Genomic DNA, 21,291 nt, shown 5'->3' with positions numbered 1-21,291 from the left:
GCTGAGCGGGATGGCAAGGTCAGGAGTGCCTTTGCCTGGGAGAACTTCAGCCAGCACTTCTATCAAAACCAATATTAATTTTCCCTAATTAGGAGCTGCAGCTAATGAGTGTCACAGCTGATTTACCTCATCCGTAACGAGGGAGAGGAGGGGGTCAGGCGCTGGGATAAGGGGCTGCAAATCTGGCTCCTCTGTGCTTTGAAGAGGCCCTTTTCTTTTTGGGGTGGGTCTCTGAGTTTGTGACGAGCTGGGTGAGTGTGGCAAGGCACGGGCAGGTTTGTAGGGCTGCTTCTTCTGCCTGGTGCCTCGTGTGGTTCATGCAGGCTGCCTGCAAAGGCTGTGGGCAGCACCACTCCACAAATGTTGCCAAACAGTACTAATAAAAAGCAAAAAATAAGCTGGAGTTATTCCTGTTAGTCCTTTAGACAGGACAACATCAACTGTGTCTTTCCAAGGTGGCTCTGGTTTTATAATCCGCCGCTTCCTAAACAAGTTGGAGACTACAAATTATCCACAGAGATTATTGTTTTAAATAAGAATACGCTGGAGAAACTTGTGGTCTGCTTTTGCACAGTCAGAGACAGCCAAAATCAACTGAATAAATGATTCATGGGATTTATTTGCATTGCCCTGACAAAGCCTGAGAAGTCTCCTTTGTCTGGATAGATCCATTGTGCCAGCAAAGGGACAAGCTGGTGCATGCTTTAAGGGGGATGAGAGCTGTATGATGCCTTGCCTGAGTCAGCTTTCCCACCAGGAGGATGCTGAGGCCATGGGGAAGGGGTTTGGCTCTTAGGCATGACCTAGAAGTGTGCACGGAGAAGTGATATGGGGAGAAGAGCCTCTCCTGGTGACATTCCCAATGAGAGCATCTTTGATTTTGTTATAGCTGGTGCTCTGCGAAATTGCTACTGAGTTAAAAAAAGAGGAAGAATAAAAAATAAAGCAGGAGATGGCCTGGTCCTTGGTGGTGTCATCCTGGTGGCCAAGCTACCTGATGAGGCCTTTGCTTTATGGCCAAATATTGGCACAAATTAAGCAGGCAAATGGCTCCCCCCTTCCTCGCCACCTCCTACCATGCCCAGCCTTCTGCAGCCTCGGTAGCTGCAGTGACAGGGCTGTGGGTAACCAACACGAATTAATTGCTCCACAGCTGGACCCTGCTCTCAGCAATCAGACCAGCTTGCTAGTACGTCACCCATACCAGAGGAACACCTGGGAAATCCTAGGGGGAAACCCCATGGCAGAGAGCTTACGCACTGTGACTTGGCTTCCTTGGGATGACAAATACGTGGGGTTTCTCTAACGTGCTGGATGTTGTTGTATTTTCAAGGTTTACCCCAATTTCTACAGCACCTGTTGGAGCTGCAGCACCAGTCACCCGACAAAAATAATAGTGCGGCGGTGACAGTGACATATAAGCGAGCACCGGTATCCGTGAACTCCTCGATGGTATTTGTGCACAGGAGGATGTAGCCTCATGCATCAAACTCCCCGATCCTGGTGAGAGAGGAAAAGAGAGAGGAAAAGCTTGGGGAGATTGGGCATGATGTACAAACCTCTTGTCCTAGCTAAACGTGAGGGGGTGAGGCGCATGATGCAGGGTCAGACGATGGGTGAAAATGTGTGGACACAGAAATACGCGACCCAACCTATTGAGGATAAAGGGTTTGGGGTGGAGGGGCTCCTGAAGCCATTTTTTGCTAGGTGTGAGGCTGCAGCCGGAGCTCTGCTGGCATCTACCCCTCCCCTGCTCGCCTGCGTGCCCTCTGCTGGGGCCAAGGTGGCTGAGAAAGTTTCTCTGCACTTGGTGCCCAGGAAAAGCGACCTTCAGGCAGAGTTCTTGGGCAAAAAGCTTCCCCATCCGTGACAGATTTGCCTATAAATCTCCGGTATTAATGCCCAGGTTCCCAAGGTCTGTCATCCTGCGTGCCGGCGAGCCACGTGAGTTGCTCAAAAACAACGCGCCGAACTCATCAGTCATCCTGGAGGCAGTCTCCCCGGCAGGGAGGTGATGCTGCGGAGGGGGAGGCTGGGGGAAGCTGCAGGCTTCTGGTCTGGGGTACGTGGGACAGACAGGAGAACCCCCCTGGGCTGGGAGCACATGTGGGCATCCCAAAATCTGAGCAGACCAAAATTATGTCATGTGCAAGGGAGCTGGAAGTGCTTTGCACGAGGGCTTTACCCACCTGGTTTGCTTTTGAAAGCTGGGGGTGAAGGGGCTTAGGTCTGGAGCATGGTGAGACCCATAGGATCCCAAACCCTATGCCCTGGGCTTTGGGGTTTCATCCCCAGTGCCCTCTCTTCTCGCTGCCTGGCCTCACTATTACACCCCAAATCACCCCGCGCCCTCCAGGAGCTTGCAGCCAGCTGCCACCCCCTGCAGGACAATGCTGCTGCAACCAGTGACATTGTTTTATTTATCTGTGGATTGTTTTTTATACAACTGTGTTCATGAATAATTCTGAAAGTGTCTCTTTTTTTATGGAAAGAGTCAGGTTGATTTTAAAATAGACTCAGCGCGAGCATCTCTTATTGGTACAGGTATTAAGCAAGTTATGAATTTCTTGCACTTTGGGTCCTAGGAAAATCCTTTCCTTATTCTGTTCTCACTCACTGCTGGTTAATAAGGCTTATTAGCACTCTTTAATAATGGCAGATGTAATCGCAGCCCAAATTTTAGGAGCTGCATAGGCCAGGGTCCTGTCTACATCCTCACAGGGATGAGGGCTGGAGCAAAGTGCAACCAAAAGGAGGAGGAAGAGGAGGAGGAGGAGTGTTGCCCTTTAGTGGGAAGGAGGAAAGGAGGTGTACTGCTTGCTGGTGGTATGAAAACGCTCACCACACATCATGAAGTACTGTATGTGCCTGTAGTGTGCTTGGCTTGGTGGACTGAGTCTACTTGGGTTTTTTCTTAGCGATTTTTAGGCACATCTTCTTGTGATGGAGATGGGCAGCGCCTGTTGACCACTGGGGCGATGTGCCTCGTGCTGCAGCATCCCCGGTACACGAACACCTGTAGAAATACCCAACAAACATGACATGGATGTCAGGGCAGAGGTGGCTGGGGCTTGGCTCTTCGTCTCAGACATGTGCAAGCAGCTGCTGGCAAGTAGCTGCTGAATTCAGTGGTCAATACCCATTTCTCCCTTGTTTAGGGCTTCAGGGGAAAGAGCAGCCTTCAAAGTCTTTCCCTGGAGCAACTGAAAGAAAAAAGCCTAAAACTGTGACTTATTGGATCACTTCTCTGCATGGATTTCCACTTTTAGAACAGCCTGTGAAACCTCAGCGATTGCTTTCTTCTCGCCTTCAAACAGTCCAGCAGCTGGGATTTAGCACAGGCCTTTGTCTTCTGTTTGGATTTACAAATTTTGGGTTTTCCATGTGACTAGCGGAGCCTTTTCGGAGCACAGACCGTGCTGGCCACCAGGCGAGGGTGGGGAGCACCCCATGAAGCCCTGCCTCAGCTTGCCAGGAGCTGGACTGCCAAAGGTCCCCTTCGAAGGGGAGCTGGTCTTTTAGGATTATTTCTGTTTCCAGGCATGTCACACGTGTGCTGCCCAGGCTATGGTGTCAGTAGTAAATGGGCTGGGAAGAGCCTGGGCTTGCTGCGCACCCAAGGGATTACAGTGAGCTCGGAAAGGGCCCTTTGGTACTTTTTTCTCACCCGTTTTCTCTTGCCACTGTGACGAAATTCCTGTAGCAAGCATTCCCTGGAGCTCTGAGACGAAACACAGGGAAAAAGGAGCCACGTGGATGCTCACGAGATGTTGTGGAAGCTACCGAGAGATGTTTTTTGCACAAAGTCATTTAATTTGGGTGTTCGCCTCTGCTCTCAGTCTGTTCATGACAACTTCTGTGCAAGTTGTTCTGCGTTTTTTAGGGAAATTCAGGCAGGCCGTGTGCTCTGTGTTTGCAGGAGGCTGTGTTTTCGTGCAGGTGCTTCCGCAGAGCCCCGGGAAGCTGTTGCTGGCGGCGCGGAGCTCTCCATCACGACGCGCGGCGCTCCCCTGTGACCGCAGTGACCGTGTGCGTGCCGCGAGCAGGCAGTTGCCAGCAGTCGTAGGAGCACTTAGCAAGAGATCCTTTGCCTGAAATATGTTTTTAATAAGCCATTCGCTGAATATATCCAAATAACAAATAAATTCCTGCAAATCTCAGCCTACTTGCAGACGACTCGCAAATGAGAAAGGCTAAATTAATTGAATGCTCTAGTCACTGGGGATAATTGTCCAGCTGTAGCGGCGATCTCCAGATGTTTGTTTGCAGAAGAGTGTGCCTTCATAGGAAAAGAAAAACACTCGTGGGTATATTAACTCGGAAACAAATTTACAGCTGTGTGCTTGTGCGCTCTGCCTTGCGCTCCCGCCAGCGACTGCAGAGCTCTGCTCCGAGGTTTCCTCTTGCACCAAACAGCCTCTTTATTTCCCACTCATTGCTCTCCTGGCCGCGTTTAGGCATCTGTGACGTGCAAAGTGAGGCCGTGGCCCCATGCAAGTCTCCCAGGCTTCAGCAAATATCACCCTCACCGTGCTCCGTGGTGTGCCACGTGTTGCTTCCTCCGGTTCGGGCAGCTGGGGCTTGACTTTGGCGTGTCATTAGGGTGGGTTTGTGGTGTAGGATGGGAGAATGGGATGCTGTGGGTTGTGTTGTGGCTGCCTGGGGAGAGTGGAAGAGTTTTTTGGTGGTTGGGAAGGGGGAATGCTCCAGACCTAACGTCAGCTGAAGCCTGGAGCTCTGCCCAACCAGAGCTTGGTTTTATCGGTGCGTGAGAGTCGTCGGTCCAGCGTGCCCCATCCATTTCCCTCAGTCCTACTTTGTTTCTGTTGTTGCACAGCCCCAGCTGGGTTTGAAGCCCCGTAGCTGAAGTGCCCCATTACTCATGCGAGCGAGGACAATGGGACATGGGGCCACTCTCAAATGTCTCCGCGCGTCGGCGTCATTAATAACCCTAACGCTGGCATCACCCGCTCCTAAATAGCCTCATTTATCAACAAGCAATTTGCTGCGGCGCTGTGGCGGGGAGGCAGATAAGCTTGTGCCTCGGATACCCAGGCACTGCCTGCCAAGTCTCTCCCCACCTTCTCCGTGGCATTTGGGAGGGAGGTGTGCGGGGAAGAGCTCCGGGTAGGACTGGGGAGTTGTTGCCATCCCCAAGGGGCTGGGTTGAGCTGGGGGAAGGTGGATTTGAGTTTGAATGTCTTGCATATACCCAGGCTGTTGCCTTGGTGGAGTCTTCCAACCAGCTCCTGGTTTGTCTTGGGTCTCTTAAGGGATTTATTTGCTTTTCATGGGCGAGAGGAATGGGGAATGCAACCTATTGGTGGTAGCGGGATGGTTGGACCAGATGATCTTGGAGGTCATTTCCAACCTTAATGATTCTGTGATTCTAAAATTGGCTGTTCTGGGCATCAATGTCCTGGCCCAGCTCTCTAGTTTTGCTCTTACTGAGGCCATGCCTTGGAGACTGAGAGGTGCTAACTCAACTCGAGAGATAAATCAGGAGGGATTTTGCCGCATCTCCATTACAATGAGGCGGAATCCATCACTCGGCGCAGGTTTTGAAACCTCAGAGAGTTACGGTGGCAGTTCAAGGCCAGTTTGCTTATGGATCTGAAGTCTGCAGACAAAAACCTGACCACTGGCACCGTCTCCTTCTGGCTTCAGCCAGTCAGCAGGACTCCTAAATTTTCTCTTGAGCATTCTGGGGTCACTTTGACATGCATACGAAAACATGCTGGAGCAAGGTATCCAGCAATGCTTGGGATCAGGACGTCTGCACCCATTTATCCCCCTGAAGCATTCAGGGAGCAGAACAGCTGGGCCATCAGCAAGCTGGAGCACTGAGCGTTTTGTGTTCCCAGAGAGCTTGAGCGCCTTGGGGATGCTTCATCTCATCTTTTGTAAGGCACAGATGAGATTTCAAACAAGACGTGAATGAATCCCGCTCGAAGTTCCCTTGCTCAAGTAGAAGTTGCTGACAGGTTTTTTCTTGTCCCTATCCATCCTGATCAGCCTAACGGGAGGGGTGCTGGGGGCTGTGCCGTCTTGGAGGTGCCATTTTACACCCTGGCTGCCCCCTGTTGTCCCCATGTGCTCTTGGCAGAGCAGTTTGGTGCTGATGTTTGCATTGCCATCATGGCTGTGGTGCTGTTCTGGTCCAGCCCTGCTTGGTGTCGGAGGCATCCTAGGGCCTCATCTGTAGGCACTGCCATCTAACGAGCTTTATCTCTGACCTCATGTTAATTGGAGAGCAGCCTCTCTTTCCTAATTAATGCAAAGCTGTGTTGCCTTATCTGGGTGAGATGCAAAGCACCCCATGTGTCGCCTTACCCGTAAATCATTTATCTACCCCAAATAGCAACACACCTCCTCAGCTAGGCTTCTGGGGGCCTGCTTTTCTCCTGTGCACCCAGATGTGTCTCTAGAAGGCTTGGAGTGGCCAAAGAGAGGCGATGGGCTCGGGGCTGCTGCTTAATGCCTGCTTCAGCTGGCTCAGCATCCTTGTTCCTGCTTGGGTTTATACAAGGTGCCTCCCCGTAGCCAGAAGGGGGTTTTGCAACAGGTCGCCTTCTGTTTTCCTTCTGGTTTTGTCCTGTCACGCTCTTTGCACGGTGCCACGGTTTCTCTGGCAGGGTCAGGAGTCTCTCGTTACCTCTCCTCTCTCCAGCTGGTGTCAGAAAGCAGGCGTGCCCTGCTCTGCTTAGGAAAGCAGCCCTCTGCTCCCCAAACGGGACTGACCCCGGCACCATGGTGCTGCTCTGGGGTCTCTGTGCTTGTCGGTCAGCCTGTGTCACTTCCACGGATGTTTTCCCTTTTCTGGAAGCCGAGTGATGCTGTACTAACATTAGTCATGATGGGAAGGCAATTCTTGCTGGGGATGTCAGAGGGGCTGAAGTCGGTGGGAATTGGAGCAGCGGCTGGAGCAGGTCCTGCTAAAAACTTTGATGCTCTGGTGGGTTGGTTGGGGGGTTAATTGGGCACACATCTGTGGACACAGCCTTTTTTTGGAGATACTTGGTCTTCTAAAAGCTGGCCATTGAGGCAGGTGTTGGTGCCTCAAGCAGCTGCCCTCTGAAATGGTGTTTGGGGAAGGGGATGCTGTGCTCTGATGCAGGTGCGATGCAGGTGGGTGCTGGCATCCCGTGGGCCTTTCTGATATGGCAGGGAAACAGTGTGAGGGGGTTTTGTGGGCATGGGGGGCATGGCTTAATGTCTCCCCGGTGACCGGGGGTCCTAAGAGCCCCCTGTGCTCTCCACCTCGGACATGGAGCTCGTCCAGTGCCCAGATGGGACGGCAGGGTGAGGGCGAAGGTCTCCCCACCACCACCAAGTTGTTTTCCTGCCTGATGCTCTGCGTGCTGTGATGGTCACACAGAGGAGAACTGGGTGGCATTTCCCCTGTGCTGGCACCTGTGACAGAGTATCCTTTGATCTACGGTTGTTTAATTAATTGGAAACTGAACTCTTTTCTTTTCGGAGGGAGGGGGGAGGTCAGGAGAAGGCAGGGAGGAACAAAGGAAATATTCCTTAGACTTTCTGAGCTGCTTCTTACTTCAAAAATTAATTAGAAAAGGATATCCTATGGATTTAGGGTTTAAACTTTGTGTCAGAAATGTTAATCAAGACTGCATTAGCTAGGTTTTCCTTGAGGAAGGTGCGGGGATGCACACGGGGCGCTGCGGGAACGGGCACGATGCGGCGTGGTGCTGTGCTCGGGGAGATGCTCGGGAGCGGGGTGCGGAGGGAACGGGTTTGCCTCTACAGGTGGAGGACTTGTCGTCTTTTTGTTCCCCAGGTGGTTTTTCCCTGGGTAGCTGGCTCCAGCCCCTTCAAATGAGCTCAGCACCAGGCTGAACCCTTTCTCCAGGGGAGCAGACGTAGTTTCGGGCAATTCCCCCCCCTTGCCTGCCAAATTCAGGAGAAGGATCTGCAGGGCCAAGCGTTTCCCTCTTGGTGTTCCCAGCCTGGCAGGGAGATCTCCTGGGAGATCTCTCAGGTAGTGCTCTGACCCTAGCAGAGGGAGTTTTGCTCTTCCCGTGGATCCTGTTGCTGGGCTGACATTCTCTCCTGCCGGCTCCCCAGAGCTGCTAAAATTGGGTTTTGGATGGCTGCTGGCTCATCTCCTCCGCGTCTCTGGGGCCCTTCCAGGATTGTTTCTGGAGCATCATTTCCAGGCCAGTTTTAAAAGCCCCAGGCGCTGCTGGGGCTCTTTGCCATTATTTAACACCTCAGTGGATTTCATTGCTGGGAAGTTTCTGCTAACCTCAGATTTATGTTTTCCTTTGCTGTTCCAGTTCCTCCCGTCTCCTCCCACCCCTGTCCGTGCGTCTCAAATAGCTGCTAGCAGCCACGTTACGCCGAGAGGAGCGAGGCTGTGTCGGATATTTTGTTTTTTCCACCATCCCTTTTAACTCTGGAAAACACGAGGGCTTTAATTTCCCAGCTCCCTGCTTCTCCTCCTGTTCCCTGACCCTTCTCCGAGGTGCAAGCAAACCGCCAGCTCATTTCCTTTAAAATTAGTTTCAAACATCCCTCTGAAGTGCCTTGAATCATCAGCTCACCTGCAAACCTTGCAGCCTGCCATGAGGGTGCTCTGGGCTGCTTCGGGAAAAGGTGGTACCCTGCCCCTGAGCATCCCCTGCCCTGCCATGGGGGTGGACAGAGATCAAAAAAAGGGAAGGAGACTTTTGGACAGAGCAGCTTCCCGAACAGAACTTTTTTCTTAATTTTTTTTTTTCCTGGTTCAAACAATGGATGGAGCGGAATTTGCATAAATCTCATTAGAAAAAAGTACAAGTTTCATAAATCTTGTGATAAATTAATGCGATATCATTCTGAGCGTGATATATTAATTTTGGGATAAAATGAATGGGTCTGTGATCATTGTTAGTAATTATGAGGCTCCCAGGCAGCGTGGAGAGGAAATTATTTTGAAGAGGGCTTTTTTTGTGTGGGAACCCTTTTTACGCTGGGAATATCTTGACAGACCTGGACTTGTCCTTTTACAAGTGTTTCTTTTGTGAGTTTGCTCTCCTGTTTTATTGATGCAATTGCATTTACTTCACCTCTTTTGTGCTAATACACCCCATTCCTTTACAAGCAACAGGAAACAAAACTCCTTGGGGCTTTTGCAAGCTGCCAGTGCTTTTTGTCCCAGGCTGTGGGTTTTGCATGTCCCCAGGAATGGGCAGGGAGGAAGGACATCCAGGAGCATCTTCTCCCCTTTTCTCCAGGCAGTTCCCACCAGCATGAGGGCACGGGTTTTTAGACTAGTTAGGGAGATCTTGCTCGGTGTCTGTGCTGCTCTAAGACCTGCCTGAAGGTTGATGGGGGTGGATGTCTGCCTGCCCTGGTCGTGTGGCTGCAGGGGTTGGTTTTAGCTGGAGGGATGGATGCAGCCTCTCTGCCTGCCCACGTGCTTGGTGTCTACAGGGATAGCCTCAGGTAGTCTTTTTGCTTTCGTGGTAGTGTCAAGAAAGTTCAATATACCATTGGTTGCTTTTTTTTTTTTTTTCCCCTCCTATTTCCTTGTAAAGTTAACCAGTGTTGGGTAAATAACCAAGTAAGTCCTCTGTTATCGCTCCTCTTGATGGGAGTGCTCGGCTCTGCCAGGTGCACCTGGAGCACTCTTCCTTTTAAACAGCTTTAAGCATCCCTTCAGACATCTCTAAGAGCTGGGGGAACAGCAGTGCCTCTTTCTGAGGCTGTCGTGTCTGTTTATGGATGCCACCTCGACACCGGCTCCCCGCTTAAAATAACTAAATGCAGCAGAGAAATTACAGGCTCTGCCTCCCGCTCTGCCTTTGAGCACCTGAGGAGCTAGGAAACATTCTCTCCTTCGTGCCTTTCACCTCCCAGCGTGATAAAATCGCTCAGAAATGGCAGTGACTGCACAGATCTGTTTTCCCTCTCCTCTCTGTCACCTCCGCAATGAGCTCCTTCCTCTCCCGTATGCCAGGCTCTGGGTGCCCACATCTTCTGCGCCACCCATGGCCCTGGAAGAAGGCAGGAATCAGGATGTAGAGAGGTGATTCCTACAAAAGATGTCCTTATCCTGATTATTCTTTGGTCACTTTCTTCTTCCAGCCACCTGTGCTGCGCCCAGGCTTGCATCATGCAGGTTCAGGGTCTCCCATGTGTGCCGTGTCCCCTCCTGGGGACGCGATGAAACCTCGTCCCAAACACAGGAGCAGCTCACACTCGCTGTGGCCTCCCGCCTGGAACTGCATCTTCCTTTATTTGCTTTGCTAGGGAGTCACCGTCCTTTCTCTCCCTCGCATTGTGCAAAGGTGGCATGTCGTAGGATTGCTCAGCAGCACAGAAATATTGGCATTTCATCTTTTCTTTGCAAAAAAAGAAAATCTTTAGGAAAACATCATGGAAGGGCTTTTTTTTCTCATTTTTTTTTTTCTGAAAGGTGAAAGAGAAAATGAATTGCAGGCAAAGAAAAGGGAGGAGGTGACGGATGAGAAGAACAGGGCTTGAATTTCAAGATCAGATCCATCAAGTGCTGCCACGGAGCACATCAGAGGGCAGCCCGCTGTGAACAACTGGGCTAATTGGGGACGCCTGCACTGGGGCAACTGGGGCAAGAGGAGCTGGGGCTGGGGCAAGTGATTGTCCCGTGTCCCTTCCAGGAAGGAGGGGGAGCGAAGGTGGCAGTGGCAGGAGACCAGGAGCGGAGGAACAATGTGGCAGCTGCTGAGGAGAAGCAGGCACTGGTTTCAAAGCAGGGATTAAAATGCTTTTAATATTAAAGTGCAGCTGATGCCTGAAGTCCTGAGCCCCAGAGCCAGCTCAGTCAGCGGAGAGATTCCCATTAACTCCAGTTGGGTACGGATCAGACCTTTTAAGAGAGCATCTTATTAAGGGACTAATTAGAAACCTGTTGCATCCCGGCGCTCTCCACCGTGCCCTGTGCAGCCTGTCAGCATCTTGCTCTGACAGCTGCACTTGTAGCTCTCCTTCGTCCTCTCTGGCCCTGGGGCTCAGCTTTTCCCAAAACCCCAGCAGCTCAGGATGCTCCTGGAGAGTTTGTTTCCTCTCCTTTTGCATCCTCTTCTTGAAATCAAAGCTGATGAGGTGACATTGGTGCAGGAAATATGTATGGGTAGGCAGCTGAAAGCAAGATGCTGAGGCTAGAGATCTGTTTTGGGGGTAAAAGTACGCCTCATAAAGCAGCCAAACCTAAAAAAAAATAAAATAATTAAAATTTAAAAATAATAATTAAAAAAATCCTAGCAGGAATAAAACAAGAGGTAAAAACAAACAAAAAAAGCCCCTGAGGTCAATCAAAGTTCAAGACATGGAAAAGGAAGCAAATCTGTGTATGTGTGAGAAAGTGAGAGAAGTAGCTGTGATTGAGAGAAAGGGAGCAAAAGGAGACAAGATAAATTGTGATTATCCGCTGGAATCAAGACACTTAACTGCCCTGTCTGATTCCTGAGGGGAAACAAATGGAGCCTATAACTTTGCACTGCAAAAGGATAATTTGTCCCTGTTTCCTCGACCCTTGCCTGTGTCGGGTCGGTGCTCAGGTTCGTGGCAGCCGCAGCATCCTCTGCACAGCCCTGGGGACAGCCCGGGCGAGCTATTTTTCCTTTGTTAATGCCCCAAAAGGGGTTTCTGGACAACGCAGCGCTCCTTGGGCTCTGTATGCCCTGTCTGAGGAGGGCCCTCTTTTTTGTGCTGTTATTTCCTGATGGTGCAGGCACCTCTATTTGCAATCCTTTATCAATTCCTGCGTTGCCTCGCTGGAAGAGGAGCCCAGCGTGAACACCTGCCTTGCACCATGAGCCTAAACTTAGCGTCCTCCTGGGGCAAAGTCTGCAAAAATATGCAAAAATCAGAATAACAAATGACAAAGCGATGGTGAAGTCTTATTTCGGGGGTCTGTTTCTCATTTCCTTCTGTTTAATTTATTTTGATCTGTGTTTATGGCTCTCTTTTCTCTGTAATGAGCTGGGAGGTGCTGCTAAGTTTTGGATGGTGATGGACAGGGTGGGAATGAGAATAGCCATTAATTTTCAGAGGATTTGTTCAAAATAGGATCCTTCTGCGAGACAGGAAAACACGAAGCTTACACTTGCCTTCCGAGTTACCCTATTTATGTCCTAATGAAGTTTCTTACTCCTATCAACTAAAAATAAAAGTCAGGAAGGAAATAGGCTCTCCTTGATCCTCGTGTCTGTGCCTTTCCTCTTTTTGCCCTTGGCTCAGTCCGCCTGGAGTGGAGCAGCCGAGCCCGACGAGCTGCGCCACGGGGCGCTGCCCCTGCGCATCCGCAGCCTGATGGAGCAGGGGATGCAGGTGGCGAGGGGCACCCAGCCCAGAAATGCCTTGTGTCCTTCCCCGGGTTACCCTAAAAATGGGAGCTAAATGTCCTGCCAGCTGAAGGTATCCGTAATGCAGAGACAAAGAAGAGTTAAGCACTCGTTTGCCGGCTGATTATTTTTTTGTGTGTGCCTGTGAGCGGGCGTGCAGCACACAAACCGTGAATGCGGCTGTGATTAGAATGGGGTGGGACGGGGTTTTGCTATTCAGCAGGATTTTTAACAGCTTTTTCCTTCTGTTGTTTCACAACTGAGACCTTTGGGGGGGGGGTTGAAGCAGGGGAGGGGAGCACAGGCAGCTCCCTCGAATTGCAAATACCCTGTTCTTGTATAAGGTGTAAAGGGGAAAAGTCAGTTTCTCCCCTTATATTTGGCAGAACAGAAAAGAATGACACTGGATTCATCTCATCCTTGTTACTGGCTGTTGCTGTCATGTGCATGGTCACAGCCTTGCCCATTTCCTAGGGCAAAGAAACCTTTGCTGAAGATGGTTTCAGACGTCCTCTGGAATAAAACCAAGCTCGGCTCTTGTTTCACGTCAAGGCTTTGAGGTTCGGGAAGGTGTAGGGTCACCTCTCATCTCTTTACAATTGCAGTCACCAAAGAGGCGAGGACATTGCGGATGAACCTCCTGATCGCAGAGGCTCAGATAAGGACTCTTGCTCTAGGGTCTTCATCCAAAATGCTTTTGATCGTGACCCATCACCACATTGTACCAGTGTGGCTGAAAGGGATTTTTTTTTTTCTTTTCCACCTGGTTAACTGTAGTCCCTTTTTCTAAGACGATTTATATTTGTTCTCCTGATGAAAATCTGTCTCCTTGTGGGTGCTGGGTCTTGCTGTGCTCTCTTGCCCTGAAGTAGCCATCTGCGTTACATTTGTCCTCATCGTGGATATACTCGAGACAGCCTGAGTCACCTCCCTCTTTGTCATAAGTGAAGCAGTTCCAGCTTTTAAAGCCCTTTTAACGGTAAAGCATTTTACCAGTTCCCAAAACCTCTTGGCTTCCCCTTGGATCTGGTCCTGAAGATGCCCTGGCCAGCTGAACAGCTTGCAGAGCCCTTGTCTTGGCAGTGGCAGCTAGATAACCCTCAGGTCACTCCTCCTTTGGGTGAGTGCCGAAGAAGCATCGCGTGGAAGTTGCTCCTTGCACGCTCAGACCCACAGCTGCTGCCAGAACAGCTGCTTTTGGGACACTCTCCTTGACCACCAGCCTTTTTTTGAGGGTGTTTGGAGTAGGGTCACGAAAATATTTGCTTGTTCAACCAAGCGGGTGCACATTGCCAAGAGCTTCACCTGGCTGCTCGGTCCTCCCTGCTGTTTGCCATGCTGTCAATGTTGGTGTCACCCAAATTTGTGCCAGCAGCAATTTTGTGTCGTGCTCGGATGTCCCCTGTCCGTGGCCGGTGGCCCTGGCACCTGCCGGGTGTCCTCAGTGCTAAATTTTTAATCAGAAAGTCACGCAGCACCGAGTCAAATGTCTTACAAAAGTCTATTACTTCTTCGCAGTTACCTTTATCTGCCAAAATTGTAATCTCATCAAAGAATAAAATCAGGTTTGTTTGACAAGGCCTATTTTCCATAAAACGGTGTTGACTGGCATTAATTATGTTCTACCATTTAATTCTTTATTAATGGAACCTCGTATCAGTTTTTCCATTATTTTTGCTGTGATTGATGTTGGACCGAGCGGTCTGTAATTGCTTGGGTCGCTCGGCTCACTGTGGTGCTGAGCTTCCCTCCTGCTCCGAGATGGATTCAGCATCAGTACCGGCAGGTCACCCTTCTTCTCAGCCAGATATTTGGGGTTGTGGGGTGCCCTCATGCTGCCAAAGAGGGGATCGTGGGTGTGTTGGGTGGCCATAGCTAGGTTTTGACCCTGTGAAGGGCAGAAATGCCCTGCAGGGGAGGAGGGAGAGGGAAAAATGTGTGAAGTACAGCAAGGTGGGAGAAGGAGCAGGGCAGGAGGTGCTCTGGGTGCTGGAGAGGGGGGTGCAGGAGATCATGGTGGGGCAGTTCCCCCACACTGGTGGATACTGGTGCTTACTGGTGACATGTCCACCCTGGGGAAGGTGGAGTCTTGCCTTTGTTTCTCACCATCCATGGTGAGATGGCTTAAAACAAGGTCTGGGAAAAGCTGGTGGTGGTCCTCAGTACAGGAGGAGGGCTTGATGGAGCCAAGAGAGATGCTGCAGCAGTTGGCCTTGCAGACCATAAAAGCCTCCTGGAAGAGACCTTCAGGGCCACCAAGTCCATCCACCGAGTCCCACCACTTGTCCCTGTGTCTCTTGGACACCCATGGGATGGGGACCCCTCCGCTCCCTGGGGCTCTCCATGAAGAAGTTCTTCCCGACACCCAAACCTCTCTGGGTACAAGCTAAGACCTTTTCACTGCTGTTTTCTTCTCCCCCCCATCTCTGCCAGGCTCCTCGGTGACCCAGCTCCTGGCCCGGGACCTGGACAACGACCCGCTGGTGTTTGGGGTGGTCGGGGAGGAGGCCAGCAGGTTCTTCGCCGTGGAGAGCGTAACCGGCGTCGTCTGGCTCAGGCAGCCCCTGGACAGAGAGGTAACACTGCTCACAGCCAACAACATTCAAAACTATATGGGAAGAGATGAATTATCCCTATTTATTTGGGCTTTCCAACCTTATCCAAATGCTTGTTGCTTCCCAATAAATACAGCAACAGCCTTGAGGTGAGGAGGGTGATGAACAGATTTTTGTGCCTCTTGCTGGAGGTACAGGCAGGGCACAAGAGAAGGGCTGTCGAGAAGCCTGGGCACAGAAAGCCATCCAAGAAAAGTGGTGGGAAAAAAAAAGGAAGAGGTCAGTTCTTGTGCGACGTGGGGAAAAGTGAGTGTGTGGGGAGAAAGAGAGGCTTGAAAAGGCAGAGGGAATCACGGTGTGATAAATGATGCAGGAAAATAGAGCAAAGAGGAAGGAGCCAAATGCATAGAGGCAAAACTGTTTTGTAAGACTTTTCACTCACACATAGATTAGAAGAAAAACAGCTTGTAAAAAAAAAAAAAGGAAGAAAAAGGATAAACAACCTTGAGCCTAAAAAGTACATCCACAACGAAGGGTGTGGACAAAAATTAGCATGTGGCAGCCCTCTCTGGTTATATTTTCTTAAAATCAAATGCCCCACAGGATGCTTTCTCTCCCATTCTTCCTTTCTTCCCTGCCACTCTGTCCCTTCCTATGGTGGGATGTCCTGGACACAGGGGCTGACCTGTGCCTCCTGCTCCAATGGTGCCTAGGGAAGGCTGACACCCAGATTTTCCCCCGTCACCCACACGTCTCTCACCCCAGCACTTGTGACTTTAATATATCACAAGTTCAGAGCAAGCCGATAAATTAGGTAAAGCAACAAGGGGTGCAGAAGCCTGCACAGGGATAATTCGATGGGTTTAATGGATTTCTGTCCATTCCTGCTGTACCCCCTGGGCTCATCCCAGTGATGCGATATCCCAGGAACTGCTGGGGGGGGCAGGTAACGTTGGGAAAACAGCAGTGATGCTCAAGGAGCTGAGCTGCAGGCTGGCGAGCCGGTTCCCACTGCCTGCACCTTCCCCACCCAGGGCAGGGCACTTCTCCCTGCCAGCGGATCTGCTGGAGCCCTGCTGGCAGTCGTGTTTCTCGGCATTTATCCTCGACGTAGGTAATTGCACTCAAGCGCCCCTTCTCTTCTTTTTGAAGGTCCTGAAAGCATTTTGCATGTAATAACATTGGCTAAAAGTCCCCAGCCTGCCATCTGCAGATAAACGCGCCGGTATCTTTAATTACATGTTTGCCTTCTCCTTCCCTTTCAGACCAAGTCGGAATTCACGGTTGAATTTTCCGTCAGCGACAGCCAGGGGGTAAGTGTGACTTCTCATTTCATGGTCTGCAGCACGGGCGGAGGGGAGCGGGGAGGATGGGTCACGGCGGGCTGGGGGCAGCACCCCCGGTGAGGCAGCAAACCTCGAGCTGAAGCCAGGGCAAGCAGCCACGAGGCTTGCTTCGGCTCCTAAATCCATGCACGAAGCTGATGCCTGCTCCCTACCACAGGTGATCAAGGGGACGGTCAACATCCAGGTGGGAGATGTGAACGACAACGCGCCGCGCTTCCACAACCAGCCCTACAGTGTCCGCATCCCCGAGGTAGGCACTGCTCGGCATCCCGGCCCCGTGGGGCAAGAGGGGGCGAAGCGAGGCTGGTTTGGGGTGTCTGCAGCAGGATGTGGGCCGTGGAGCCCCGGAATGGTGTCAGCAGGAAGGGGCCGCAGCAGGTTGCCCGGCCTCCTGTTTAAATAGAGAGAATTTGGTGTGCGATCAGGTTCCCTGCGTCCTGAGTGTTAAATGTCTCCAGGGATAGTTTCCACAGCCCTTTGCTGCTCTCAGTTTTTGTGCTGGCACCGAACCGTGCCATCAGGGAGAGCACCTAGAGCTCAGCCCGGCAGAAGTACCTCATGGACTCGCAGGCCCGATGTGAATTTAAGACGTGCAGTGAGAGGGGGTTGCTGGTGCTAGCAGGAGGACAACAAGCTCAGGGGGTTGTGTTTGAAAGAGAGCGTTTCATGTCCTGGACATGGCTTTGATCTTTCTCTGTCCCTTTGCTGTGGGAATGAGCCCTCTTCGTCGGCCTGCTCGTGATGATTGAGCCAGGAGTCACCCGAACCCCCTCTCAGGGTGACACGGGCTCGGAGTCATTTCTGCTCCTCCTCGACATGGGGACGGTGCAGAAATGACTTGGCAAAAGCTGTCCCTTGTTCTCAGCTTTCTGCTCAGCCCTCCAGATGCTCACAGGTGCCCCTCTTTTCTCCCTTCCCTTACCTTAAAAAGCTGATGTTGTGAGCCGTAAGCCTTCCATGTGCCAGCCTGCATCAAGCATGGGGAGCTTGGAGGGCAAAGATCCAGTGCTGGGAGTTAAGGCTGGCTGGGGATAGGGAATTTTGGGCAGGTGACATATCCAGAAAATAAATAAATCAAGAAGGGGCCGAGCCCCAAAGCAGCCCTCCTGTGCATCCCCCCGCTCGTCCGTCCGGCCTTCAGAGTCGCGCTGTTTTGGAGGTCGGCCTAATCTAATTACAAGGCATCGTGTGCCAGCTCCCGGTTTCCATCCGTGATCTTTAAGCAAGGGCACCGATCAGAGGCAATGAGCCACGAACTCGTTGCTCAGCCGGCGTCCTGGAGGCACTTCTGCTCCTCTGCCGGGGAGGCAGCACTGCCTCGGCAGGCTCTGCGAGAGCAGGGCATGGATGGCCCTGTCCTGCTCCAGAGGACCCTCCCAGGGCTGCAGCTCATGAGAGAGACAGGCAGGACTGTTTTCTCTTCAGTCCTCAAGGAAGAAATGCCAGTTGGCTTCGAATTCAAGCAGGAGGTGGCGTGGCACCGAGGTGTGCGTGCTGCTGGAGCTTGGTGGAGTGCTGAGAGCGGGTCACAGTAGGGGATGACACTGTCCCAAGGCTGTCCCCATGCTCCAAGAGCTGAGCAGCAGGGGTTTGAATATCCGAATCCATCTCAGAGACCTCCCAGCCCGAGCTGGAGGGCCTGTGGCTAATGAATAAGCAGGGCCGGGACCCTGGGGACGGAGCAGAGGCCAGCAGAAGCGCTCGCACGGTTTTGCATAGGCTGGCTCTGTGCGGAATTGGCAGCTAATGAGGGTTTTTCTCTTTTTAATTTTGAAATAAATGGCTGTATCGATTTGCAGTTGTCCTAGCTAATGGAGCAGCAACAGAAAGGCTATTTAAACCTCGCTGCTATTGTGTGGCGCGGGGGAAAGTCAGAAAGAAGAGTGCGCATAAATAAATGGAACATGAAGTAAACTGACCTTTAAAAACAAGCCTGCCTCTAAACACCCGTCCTGGCGTTTCACGCAGTCCGCTTGATTTGAGAACGTGAATTACTGGGGCTCAGGTTGTTCTTCTCCAGCACAAGCTGGGGGTGATTGCACGTAGCTTCACCGTGGGTCCTCAGCATCGCCGCGGCTCCTGATGCCCATGCCGGGGACTGCTCGCAGCTTCCTCACGCCTCGGGCTGATGCTGTGCATCCTCTGTGCTCACCACATCCCTGGCACCTGCCTGGGATAGCAGAGCAAGGACTGCTGTGGGACCTAGAGGTTGCTCCAGTGTAATGGTCCGCCCCGTCTGGGCAAGGGCGCACCACCGGTCGCGCATCGGGAGGCAACGAGGCAGCGCGGACGCTTTCAAGTCTGTAAAGAAAGGGGAATCCTGCTAGACTTGGCAACTTAATTCACCAAGCTGGCCTCGACAGAGCTCATTAAGTTCTCGTGTATTCATTTCAGGCTAATGGCTGTCATGCTGACTGCTGTTTGATTTGCTGTAATAGACTTTTATGGCTTTCCAGTTTGCGAGGACGTGTGCGCCGGTGCCCGTGCCCCGTGGTGCTGCTGTAGTACATTAGTTAGCCGCTCGCGTGCTCGCTGCTCTGACCTTCAGGGCTTGGTCTCCTCTCGGATGCAGCCCTTGCGTTTCGCCTCTTACATGCCCCATCTCATCCTCCCCCAGCCCTAGGGTGCCGTGGTTTCGGGAGTCTTGGAGCTTGGCTTTTAAATGAGGGACAATGCCTTGCTGAGCCTACGGCGGGCTGTTGTGGCCGTGCCTCAGTCTCTGACAACTCTGATCTGCTTTAGCCAATCTGTTTTTCCATTTGACTGGATCTGCAGGGAACCCGGTCTTGCTGGATTCTCATTCTAGGTGGAGCAGAGCTGAGCCCTGTGTCAGTTTTGTGGTTCCTGGTGCTGGGACGGGGCTGGACCATTGGCCCTGGGTACCTGCTGGGTTATCCCATCCCACCTCCCAAGTACGAGAAGCCCTTGAGCTGCCTTTGAAATGAGCAATCTGCCCTGCAAGCCCATCTCCTGCACTGCTGCATCCAGGTGCCCACTGTCCTCACCCCTTGGGCCCTGCAGATGTCCCTCAAACACAAGGCTGTTATGTAGTGGGTGTCTGTCTCATACCCCCTCCCAAAGATTTGTTTCCCCCCACATCCTGAGCACGTTGGTTAAGTTCGAACCTGCCCCAGCCTTCTCTCTGGAGCATCAGCAGCCTCCACGAGCAGCAGAAAGGTCACTTAGCTCTCAGGATGGGATGCCCATACATCATCTCCGAGCTTCTCCGCTGCCGGAGCAAGGTAGCAAGGCGCTGCTGCGAGAGCTGTCCTCCGGCCTGGGACATCCTCAGCCTCCCTTCTTTCTTAGAGCTGGGATAAACATGCTTCTCTTGAGCTCATGCAAGCACCAGGAAGAGGTTAGGCTATGGGAAAGGAGCTTAAAAATAGGCAGGGAGGTTCCTGGGCAGCACACAACATCAGGTATATGAAGGCTGGTGTCACATCTTCAGAATTCAGCCCCGATTTCCCCATCAATTTTAACTGGGAGGCACGCGGCCCTTGCTGTCAGCAGCAGTCACTTCTGCTTGGGGGGTGGCCTTTGGGATTGAGCCTTCAGGAGCCACCAGTTGCCGTTTCCATCCTTAATATGTTGGAAACAGCACTTTTATGATGTGTGGGTTTTGGTGCTTAGTTTTTTTTGATTGTGCAGAAAGGGGAAGGAAAGGAGGGGACTGTCCCTACCCTGTCCCATTCCACAGCCTGGAACCAAACCATGTGAGGTGGTGAGCAGGGACAGGGAGGGCCAGAGAAAAGCTCCCAAAGCCCTGGCTGTGTAATTACAATTATTATTTTGCTTTAATGGTAATAATGTTGGTAATTATATCAGTTTCCCTGCCATCCTGCCTGGGAGCCTTCAGGGGCTCATACAACCGCTGTGGTGGCTACGAGGCCTGATGCTGCGCATACGAAGCAGCTGCGACGAGCGTGAGCTCCTGCTGCAGCCCCACTGGCCATCGCCTTGTGCATGCCCAGACGCTTTTTGGGTTATTCTCCCCCCTTTTTACACAAAGAGCCTTTAAATTGAAGGCGATAATAACAGAACTGATCAGAACGATGTTCCCACCATACTGTAAAGCAATCCTTGCTGGATGTTTTCCTTCCTCATTTCTTTTTTTTTTCCTTCCTTTTTCCTCCTCCCCTCTCCCTGTTTTCCTTCTCACGCCCTTCCCCTTCTGTGTGGATTTTAGAACGGCACAAATAATTTACGATGAAAAATTTACCCCCCAAATCCAGCCCTCCCCTCCCTCCGCCACCTCTGCACGCACAAAATCCGCAGGCACACTGAACTCCTCCGCAGCACTTCCTATGCAAATTTATTTATTTATGGCAGGGTTTTGTTTTTTATTTATTTTTTTTAACTTCCTAGAGAGACGCAAGTAAATTTGTAAATAATTCAGGCCTGTGCTCATTAAATGCCATTGGCCAGGAGCGAGTTGGTTCTCTTTCCTGGGCAGGCAAGCATCCACACAGAGTTTTGTAGGAACATGAAATGTGATTCATCCCGTGGCTCTTGCACAGAGTTTTGGGAGTCGGTCTCTGCCAACGGGCATCAAGGCTGCATGCTTGGTTGAGTGAATATTTGCTCGTGCAGGATGGACAGAGGAGATGAGCACAGCCCAGGGAGGTGAATTTAGGGAATTTGCAGGGATGCTTACTGAGAAAAGTACATCTCCTGAGTGTAAGGTGAGGAAGCCCTCCTTGGTCGATGATGCTGAGAAGCCCAGGGGTTGAAGAACAGCTCTGGGAGGGGGACAAGCCATTTTCTGGCAAATGAGATGAAGTTTTTAGTTTTGTGCAGTGCTGTCTCTCTGGCTTCAGAGATCTGGTCACCTTGTGTTTGTTTTGATGTTTTTCCTCTTTTTTAAAATTTTATTTCTGAGCAACCTTTAATTACTTTCCAGCCTTGCTCAGCAAGCCAGTGGAAGCAGAGCCGCGTTGTGAAGGGTCTGCCTTCCCTTCCATGGTCTTAAATGCAGAGATACTGTCCATCTATTAAAAAGCCATCTCTTAGCTGGATGAGATAATCTCTTTTGAGAGGGTTTCATCTGCTCCGTAATCACTA

The 21,291-nt window shown here is 51.5% G+C and overlaps 1 protein-coding gene across 7 annotated transcripts in view; it reads left to right on the top strand.

Annotated features, from left to right (window-relative positions):
- The window catches only part of CDH23 (cadherin related 23), a 132,579-nt gene that overhangs the window by 22,142 nt on the left and 89,146 nt on the right, over positions 1 to 21,291 (top strand). For all 7 annotated transcript variants that reach the window (XM_080597305.1, XM_080597304.1, XM_080597308.1 and 4 more), the window contains 3 exons: positions 14,760 to 14,902; positions 16,147 to 16,194; positions 16,385 to 16,477. In XM_080597305.1, the coding sequence (XP_080453431.1) occupies positions 14,760 to 14,902; positions 16,147 to 16,194; positions 16,385 to 16,477 (284 nt within the window). The remainder of the gene's footprint in view (positions 1 to 14,759; positions 14,903 to 16,146; positions 16,195 to 16,384; positions 16,478 to 21,291) is intronic.

This window comes from Anser brachyrhynchus (genome assembly GCF_964034855.1).
Source record: "Anser brachyrhynchus genome assembly, chromosome: 6".
Lineage (NCBI taxonomy): Eukaryota > Metazoa > Chordata > Aves > Anseriformes > Anatidae > Anser > Anser brachyrhynchus.
Note: the sequence above shows the minus strand (reverse complement) of the source record. Positions and strands in the feature narration are given on the sequence as shown.